Source organism: Monodelphis domestica, chromosome 4 (assembly GCF_027887165.1).
Source record: "Monodelphis domestica isolate mMonDom1 chromosome 4, mMonDom1.pri, whole genome shotgun sequence".
Taxonomy (NCBI): Eukaryota; Metazoa; Chordata; class Mammalia; order Didelphimorphia; family Didelphidae; genus Monodelphis; species Monodelphis domestica.
Genome location: NC_077230.1, coordinates 164,185,473 through 164,195,193, shown reverse-complemented (window position 1 = coordinate 164,195,193; position 9,721 = coordinate 164,185,473). Strand labels below are relative to the sequence as shown.

Genomic DNA, 9,721 nt, shown 5'->3' with positions numbered 1-9,721 from the left:
TCATCTTTGTATCCTCAAATACCTGGCATAAATTGAACAGTTTTCTAGGTGTTTAATAAATGTTTGAGTTGAATTTGCTAAGATTATGTCAAAAAAACAAAAAGCTCAATTGAAGAGAGCTTATGCTTAGTCTTATTGTTTCTATAAGATCCCTGTTCCTTATGCTAATAAGACTGAGGAATCTGGAGGCTTTGGTTGTTAGGGTTATGGCTTTGATAAGGGTCCTCAACTGGAGACAGGTATGGTTTTTCTAGTTAGTCTTTCATAGTGAAAGAATTGGGTCCAATGAGGAGAAGCTGCTCAAAGCAAGAATGTTTTACTCAAATACAACTAAGTAGAGAGAGGTGGCATCCTTTGTTTTCTTGGTTTCCCAAGTAATGGAATTCAGTTTCTACCCCAAAATGTTCACTGATATTCAGTTATTAAGTATTACTTTTACATGGCAAAAATTCTCATGGCCAGCTTCTGGAAGGATGCTTTCTGAATCCTAAGGACATAATACTTGTAAAAATATGGCTCAGAAAGTCTGAAAATAAGCTTATATTTACATTTTTTCCAAGAGTTTTTGGAAATAATTGGCAACTCCTTTTTTAACAAAATTAATATTTTCATTTCACGTCAGTTCTTTGATGCAGTTCCAAGAGCTTATTATCTCAAGAAGGCACTTTTAGGTATGACTGTGTCCCCACCCCCACCCCCCAAGGGCCATGTCTAAATCCAAGTTTTAATTTCTATTTCCAAAGAGAAGGAGAGGGAGTTAGCCACTGCTTGTTCTTAGAATGCTCTCTCAGAAAAGGGTTTTTTCTTTGGGTTTCTTTATGGGCACAGCCACAAAATAAGCATGCAGCTGTATTAATATATGATTACACAGTACATTTTCATGATTTATTTGCAGTTTTCTGGGGTACATGTTTTCCATATAAAATCTAAAAATTGTGCCTACCTAGTAGCAGAGCTCTCAAGATAATAAAGAACCCTATCTATAAAGATTGGGTCCAGGACCTACCTGGTGCTACCTCTTCACCATCACTGATATTAGAGGAAGGAAGCAGTGAACTGTATATAGCTTCATATTATGGGAGCCATTGTTCTAAGTCTTCGGGGATAAAAGTCCCTCCTTCATGTCATTCTTCTATTCAACCTTTTTTTGAGGAGTTAAAAAAAAAGTGCATTGGATGAAATCACTCATTATTAAAATGATCTGGAGTTTGGGGTTTTTAAGATTTTAGGACAGGGGAAATTTCTAGATACTTTTCTCATGTAGAGAATGAAAGACTATTAGGCTTTCTTACAAATTAGCTAGTAGAATCTACCCCAATTGAATGAAACCAAGTTGCTAGATCTAATTTCTGGGAAGCAGGGATGGGGAGAAGGTAATTTGCTTATGATACAGGCAGTCAAATAAAACATGATAAAACTTCAGAGTACATGAAATTCATTATAATTTCTCAGGAAAAAAATCATTTAAGTAGAAAATATTGTGAGACAAAGGTCATTCTTTCTTTCTTTGATACTGTCAACCAGACATGAAAATGTTTAAATGGATAAAATTAGGAAAAAAGTAAAAATAGTTTAATATATTTAAGCTGCTTACAACATGCAATTAGAGTTCACATTTATTAAATTTGTTTCTCCGTATTACATACAGAAAATAAAAATGAGCAAGGGAACACTTTTCTATGGATGAAACTTCCACATTTATTTTTCTTCCATGTGCATAGAAAATGGCAGTGAAGTGTCCTATGAAAGAGGCAGGGAATGGGAACGGTATTTCTATACTGGATTGGACTTTGTGCTTCCAAATTATACTATTCATTTTAAAAACAAAAAAAAGAAGGTATTTTTAAAATTGATAAGTATCTTGGGTTTTCCATTTGTTTAATTTTTAGCTTCTCAAATCTCTTTTAAAATGACACACTGCATTACAAATGATGGCACTTTGAACCAATGTGGCATTTCCATATTTACACCAACAAAAGAAATTTACAAGACATAATAGCATACAATCTTGACATTTAGTAATAGCAATAAAAGAAGGGCATCCATTTTATTTATTTTTTCTGTACAAACTATCAGAACATGACTTTATTCACATAAAAATCATCTGTAATTTGATTTGATCTACACATTCTCCCCACTCATTTTTCCCATTTCTCAAACTTTCATCACATTGCCCACACCTTCACCACACTACAGGAACTACAAGTAAATTAGAACTAATACCTAAGCAGAGCTACAAAGTTCTCTTCCAACGCTTTCCTCACTTTTCTGATAATTCCTTAAAGGAAAACAAAACACCTCTTCCCCTTGTTTTTTCCATTTCACTTGCATGTTTCACCATCAAATAAGCAAACGTTTTTCTCTCCATCTTAATTGAAACATGGTTAGGAAGAAAAGAATTCCTCTACTGAGCTTCATGATGCTACACCCAGGAGTCTGGTGACCCCGGATACTGTTCTGCTCTATAAGAAGGTCGTCTAGTGGAATAAAAGTCTACATAATTTGTTGTTGATTTCAGTCCATACTGTGTTGTGTAATCAGTAGAAGCTGGAAAGTGAACTCGATCATCAAAATAAGGGTCTTCATAGCTATGAGGAGACTGCAAATACAATCTGTATGCATCAAAGTTCTTTCTGTTGGAGTCATCTTGACTATAATACAGCTGTGGATGCTGTTGACAAAATGAAAAAATAAATAAAAGTAATCTTTTGAAATGTAAATTTAAGGAAAAACACGTGTGTTCCCTTTTTAAAGGCCTAGGATAAAAATTCATGGACTTATGTTGAAAAAAATTAGGCTATAAGAGAACACAGTACATTTATTAGAGGACCTTAATCTTTTTGTAAATCCCAAGCCCCCTCCTAGTTTTAAATGCACAGATGAATAAAATGAACTATCACTTGATTAAGTCATATAGAAGTAGAATTGGGGTTCTCAGAAGTCCAGATACCAGATACTCTGTATCTGGATGCCTACACAATGAAAAAGAGGGTTAAGATTTTGCACATTCATTCTGATTGCCTAGGACTTTGCCAACCAATTAAACACTTTGGTACAACAAAATTATTTGGAAATAATTTTTAACCTTTTTTTTGGGGGGGAGGGGGGCATCTTGGACGAGATTTAATTACACAATCTTTTTCAAAGTCAATTTTCAGAACTGTTACTTCCATTTCCCAAATTCTAAAAGAGACAAGTTTTCTGCCTTGCTCATTTGGGTAACCAGTTGAATATAAATGCTTTTAAAATTCTGCTTTGAGCAGTAATTATAGAAGCAGAGGCAATCTTCAGTTAAAGGAGGAAAATGATTAAAGGATAAAATATGGATAGAGGAAAAGGCTCATGACACTTACATGACCTGGTCAAAAGAAAGGATGTGACAATGACAATATATATCACACTACCTTCTGCTTGAAGGCTCAATTACTTCCTCTCTTCACGATGTCATTTTCTTAGTCCTTTGCACCACTTAGCAAATTACAACAGTATACAATGATGCCAATATCACAATATAGCATTGTTTTCAACATTACACAGAAGATATGTCTACATTCTTCCTTTTTAGCTCATCAGAAGTGATTCTTATTGGTCTTTTTAAAAAAATAACAACAAAAACCAAGAAACTATCTCGTATGATTGGTTTGGGGCAGATGGAAAAAAATGTTCTTTGATGGAAAAATTTGCGAAATGAGGGAAGGTGCGAAAGTTTTAAATCACATTTTTGAGGGATTGTTTTAGCTTAAGATATTACTGGAGAGTAACAAGATGAATTAGATGACTTCTTCAGGTACTTTCAACATTTTAATTCCTTAAAACTCTGGTGGGTTTTAGAATCATTTTTCACTCAAGAAAAACCTTAAGTTGTTTACAAGATTACGGCCTCAGAGACAGAAGGAAAAACAACACATCATGAAAAGAGAGAACTGTGTCTATGAATGTCTTTTAATTCCTACTTCAGCAGACAGCAGGGACTAGCTCAATCGTGGTTTTAATAACTAGCCCAGAGAAGCCAAGACTCAATATGTCTTACACACCCATTTTCTAGGAAAGTTGTAGAAGAGAACGCTGCACAGGAAGAATATTTTCACAGAAGTGAACAATGAGGTCAGAGAAGGAATGTGGCCACGAATGCTACTCCACAAAGAGGAGGAAGGAAAAGACTTTTAAACTTAGATGAAAAATAGGCAGGGAAAGGGTATCTATCACAGGCTAAATGAATCTCCAGTATGTTTAAAGGCTTCTCAGAATGGATTAGGAAATCAATGAGTGATTGCTTCCATCATTTGTGTGGTAATGTTAATAACATCAATTCACAGACACCAGAATCAGAGAATGCTCAGAAAAGAAATCTGCTCAAGCAGCTGATCTCAAGTGAAAGGGATTCTGCTCAGTGGTGCTAACTTATTATGTGTTGTTGATCCCTGCTATCAGTATTCTTTTAAAATGAGATTGCAAATTCACCTGTAGCCGTCTATTTTGTTCTCTTGCTGGTGAGGAATAGGAACTGATGTAAATTGGTGAAGGTTTGCTGGAGCCTGTAAGAAAATATTTTATGAAGTTAAAACTAGTGCTTCATCACTTAGGTCCATTAGCCTCTGCAGTTTGACTACACTATGGCTAATGATGTCCTGAGTTTAAGCCCAGATAAGGCCTGCTCTTCTCGGTAGCTCTTTCAGGCTAATAAAAGTCAGCAGCTGGCCTCCATTCTGTTAAGAACCATCAAGGACTAATGACTATAGCAAACATATGCCTCATATATACTTTTGGGATAAAATTGCTAATGGAAGCTGAAATGCAGATTATCAGAAAGTTTTCTCCTTAGCTGCTGAGCAGCGTGAACAACATTTCAACCCTTTGGTTGAAGTGTGATTCAGGCTTTGTAAACATGAGCAGCTTCATGTGATGGGTTTCTTTTGCTGGGTCCTTGGACAGAAGCTTTGCTACTTGGGTTAGAGTGGGCCATTTCAAGTTGGAAATAGAAGCAACTTTTGTTTTTCTAGGGTTCCTAAGTTAAATCATTAGGGAAAGGAAGAGAAATGTAATATGCCAAGCTTGAGTTAATATCCCAGTTAAGAGAAAATATTAACATGAGTTCAAAGGAGTTAAATTTAAAGATAAAAATTAAGCATGTGATATTCTTCCTTCATGTCCAAATGCCTGTTTATAATCACAAGAAACAGGCAAATTAGGGATTTGTTCCTCAGAGGGTCCATGAGAAGAGTTCTGATACTGTAATTAGCTTTCTTTACTCTTTATTTAATGCTAATATAGATTCAAAACAAAATGAGGAAAAATAAAACATACCTGGGACAAATTAGTTTATTGATGCAAGTAAAGAAGATACAAATAGAAAAATTAGAAAAGGTTTGCATGATGGAAAGGTGATCTTTAAAACAAAGCAAGCTGCACCAAAGCTCAAATAACAAATACAGGTTTTTAATGTGCATTTCCTTGGAAAGAGCTTTATGTTTGAAATATAGCATCTGCAATGTTATGTAGCTATTAATTGCCATAGTAACAATACACGATTAGTAAACAGTTGTGTGAAATCACAATTTAAAAGACAACAGACTGAGTGAGATTACTCCCCCAGCAGTAGTTAAACTGCCACTAGCTTTTATTTCTTTTTAATAAATAGGCTTTTTGAACATGAAGTGTCCCATCCCTTCCACTCCCCTTTTCTGTGGCTCAATCTACTTTACTTGAAAGCTCCAGGTAATTATAATTTACAAGACAGTTGAAATTATGGAAAATATGAAATCTTTTTAAGTATAAAAGGCCAGATATTCTAATAAATTCTATGCAAAATGTTCTATATAAGGCATGAAAGCATTAATTTATACAATAATATTTTATTCATTTAAACATATCAGTCTCATGGGAGATACACTCTACTATATTCCCTGAATCCATTCTCTGCAAAGGCACACATTCTCCCCTTTCTTCTTCATACATGCTGGAGCTTTGTTACTCTAAGATATAGTTAAAGGTTAAAGAAAAGTAATAGAGAAATTGGAATTTTGATGCATGCAATAAAAAGAAATAGTGACCATAAAAATGGGAAAAGAGTAGAAATATAAATAACTGGACCACAAAGTAGTTATAACTCATTTCCCTTATAGATACATGCCTCTTTTTACTTACACATAATCCTTTTGCAGCAAATGAAGGCCCTGAATTTAGTTCATTTGACTTTAAAAATCACAAAAAGAGCAAATAATAGATAGGAAAGTGGGGAGTAGCTGATGAAATAGAACATGGAGTTCATTGCTGTTGGGGGAAATATCTCAATACAAGGGTGAAGGACTTTTAAAATAACTCATATTAGAGCTTCCCACACAGAGTATCTGTTTGGAAATACACAGCATTGCAAAATAGCGCATCACACACCTAACTGGTATCTTACCAGCATATATGCCTTTATGTATGACATCACCTTGGCTATTGTAATACTGCATAGATGGTTGTGTCCTATCATACTCAGAGCGAGGTTCTCTAATTCCTAACAGTGCTGGTGATGAAGATGTGCTGCCAACTGAAGAGAGGGAGGAAAAAAAAAGGGGGAAGAAAGAGAGAAGGAAAGGAAGAAGATTATTAGTGTCTCAGTAAAACCCTCCCAGGAAAAACAAAGGTCAGTGATTAGAAATACCCCAGTAGTTTGATAATAAAGTCAGATCTGAAAGGTGCTGAGAAATGCAAGAGAAGTCAAGCATTTAGCAAGATAAGAAGCAAAATACAACAAGCCCTATATGGAACCACCTTGGAGCTTGGGCAGTCTGCAAGGAAAGATAATACTTCATATATTATCTTTCCTATTATAAAATTTGATCTGAAGAAATGGACAATTCCCAAATAAAGTATACTAATGGCTTGAATCAGGCTTTCAAAATTAGGTAAATAAGAGTATATTAGCCACTCAGGAATTATAGTTGCTTTTTTATTGTCTCAATTCAGTTGCTTATAAAACCTAAAGCCATTGAAGCATTTCTTTACTGAATTTCTACATAGAGGAAAGATACTGTATGCTTGTTTTCTAATTATTTCAATCAAACCCTCATTTTGAAATGGTACCAGTGACACAAATAGCCCTAAAATTTTGGAATGATTTAAGTTGCTCTCAACTCTTAAGTTCTAGGAAACCTAATAGTTTGGGCTAATTGAGAGACCCTGATGAAAATGTTAATTTCTGCTTGTTAAAAAGATTTAAAAGCCTACTATATTTAATGATAGGAAAGTACCTACCTATATACCCTTTTTATTCTTTCTGAAAAGTCAGAGGAAATGATTCAATGAAATGAGAATGGAGAAACTTTTACACAACTCTTTTTTCTTCATCATTAAGCTTATTTTGATTTCTGTGCAACTATAATTAACTATTTGCTAACATGGCCATGGGTAATCGTTGGTAAAGATGCCCCATAATCCTTAGCAACTCTAATTTTGCAATGTACTGTATTTGTTTGGTTATGACTGACACAAAAAAGTTGTTTTATCAGAGAAAAATGAATATAAATAGAAGCAAAATGTCAATTCCCATGCAGTGGATCTGCATTCACTGCAGATAAGCATGTTATTGACAATAGCAAATTTATAATCATTAGCTTCAGTAAGATGGTACCAGGATGGGGAAAGTGCTTGCTGAGCTATCATCAGTCCCATGAGGAAGATTAAGAAAGGCAGGTAAGAATCTGTTCTAGTATTAAATTACCAAAGAACGAGAAATATTTTGGGTTTGGGGTAGTAATTTTTTTCCCCATCTACTAGATATTTGTACAAAAAGAAGCACCTAGACATCTCACCTAGCAGCTCCCTTATAGCTATTTCTAACAGCCCTTGTCTCTAAAGAAAGTTGAGCCTTCTGAAAAAGCAAATTTGCTTCAGTCTAAACTTGGCAGCTCAAGAAGAAGGTGTAAGAGGCAAGGGTTTCCTTAAGTGTTAACCACAATTTAGAAAAACTAACGCATGTGTATGTCTGGAAATATATAATTTCCCAAAATTTCTCAATATAATGAGATATTAGGTTGCATAACGAGAGTCACTATTCTCATATTCATTTTTTAGGTCACATTTGTACATATGACAAATAAGCTATGCTATTATAGAGATTCTGAGTACAATGGAGGCTATCTAACTCAGACTAAACTGATTTAAAACCAAATAAAGCACAAGAAATCCATCACTGTTATCATTTTAGAAAGTTAAGAATTACATTTAGTAAACTCATTGTTGGCTTAATAGTCCTTTCCATGCTTTTCTGTTGGTCTCAAAATGGTCTTTCTCTTTCAGGTTAAAAGTCCTACTAGTAGGAAGGAATAGAAGATTGTGTTCTCAACTCACATTGCTAGAATTACTGAACTGCAGCTGGCAAGGAATAGCTTTCTTGCCTTGAAATAGAACTGCCATCCCTATTACTCCTTCAGGTGGAGAATGGAACCTCTCCCCCACCACAAAAGTTTATACATTAAGGGGAAAAAATCACTTATGTGATTCCAGTCTGAAACGTGTTAGACAGACAGCTCAAGAACCTGTAGGTACCTTACTTCTTAACCTTTTTTTTAAAAATCATAAACCATAGCAGGCTGGTCAATCATATGGATCCCTTCTCAGAAGAATGCTTTTAAATGTATAAAACTGAATACAGAGGATCATTGATTATATTAAAATATAAGCTTTAAAATCCCTTGGTTCTTGGCTTTGAAAAAGGTAAGAAGTAACAGGACAGAAAGATTATTATCACTCTCCCTTGCAAAAAAGAGGTATAAACAAATAGAGAATTGTTTTTCACTAACGAGTAATTTCTGTACTTTCCTTTGATTAGAGAGAATATAGAAGAAGCCTGGCTTCTTTCTCTAGTTTATTTTAATTTTTTATAGTTAGAGGGGCTAACTCCCTTTGAAGTCACAAATACGCAATAATATATTTTAATTGTTGTCCAGAAAAGAAAATCCCAACAAACACTGAACCACCACCAAGTTTGAGGAACCGAGGTTAAGCTGCTGCTTTAAAGGATAAGGAGAAGAGCATTTCTAGAGGTGAATGGAGGGAGATTAGTGGAGTTAGTAAAGTCCTCTGTTCAAGACTGAGAATGGTAGGTTTCTGGAGTATATCTAGATTTCTCTAGCCAAGGAAAAAATGGCAGGAGGGATAGAAGCTAATATATTTGTAATAGTTTGTTTCCCTACTGACCTGACTGAATGATAGGTGACATCTGTTGGTTGGTTGTCGAGAGGGAAGGGTGTGATTTGAATCTTTCACGCTCTAATGTTGATACAGGTGTAATAAAATGATTTTGATTCCATCCATCCTGTGGTGTTAAAAGAGAAAAAAAAAGACCTTTCACAATGACTCATAATATTTTGTTAAACTAAATGATTAGGAATGTTTCTTCATATGAATGCTAATTATGCTAGAGCTATTCATGTACCTCACCTTTTTATAAATGCTTCGCAGGTCCCGATATTGCCATAATGTGTTCAATACTTGGGCTGCTGCTTTCACCACTTTGAGGGATGATCTATGTAGGAGAGAGGTAAGGAAATGAATACAGAACTTTTTCTGAAACAGCTTGAACAGAATAATATCAGACTCTGCATGAGAAGATTCAGTTCACAAACAAGTGGATGGCAGGTCAGTCTTTAAAGAACTCCAGAAAAAGAGGCTGTCTAGAAAAATGATCAATGCAATCTATTCTGTTTGGGAATTGTCTCCTTCAAGCTCGAGG

General features: G+C 34.9%; 1 protein-coding gene across 22 annotated transcripts in view; it reads right to left on the bottom strand.

Annotated features, from left to right (window-relative positions):
- Positions 1-1,550: 1,550 nt before the first annotated feature.
- PKP4 (plakophilin 4) overlaps positions 1,551-9,721 on the bottom strand; it is a 285,178-nt gene continuing 277,007 nt past the window's right edge. For 14 of the 22 annotated variants that reach the window (XM_001366119.5, XM_016433642.2, XM_007494198.3 and 11 more), the window contains 5 exons: positions 9,430-9,514; positions 9,187-9,304; positions 6,407-6,535; positions 4,462-4,535; positions 1,551-2,671 (listed from right to left, as the gene is read on the bottom strand). In XM_001366119.5, coding sequence (XP_001366156.2) covers positions 2,423-2,671; positions 4,462-4,535; positions 6,407-6,535; positions 9,187-9,304; positions 9,430-9,514 — 655 coding nt within the window. In that variant the 3' untranslated portion in view covers positions 1,551-2,422. The remainder of the gene's footprint in view (positions 2,672-4,461; positions 4,536-6,406; positions 6,536-9,186; positions 9,305-9,429; positions 9,515-9,721) is intronic. The other 8 variants (XM_001366181.5, XM_007494202.3, XM_056793892.1 and 5 more) reach the window with 5 other exon arrangements.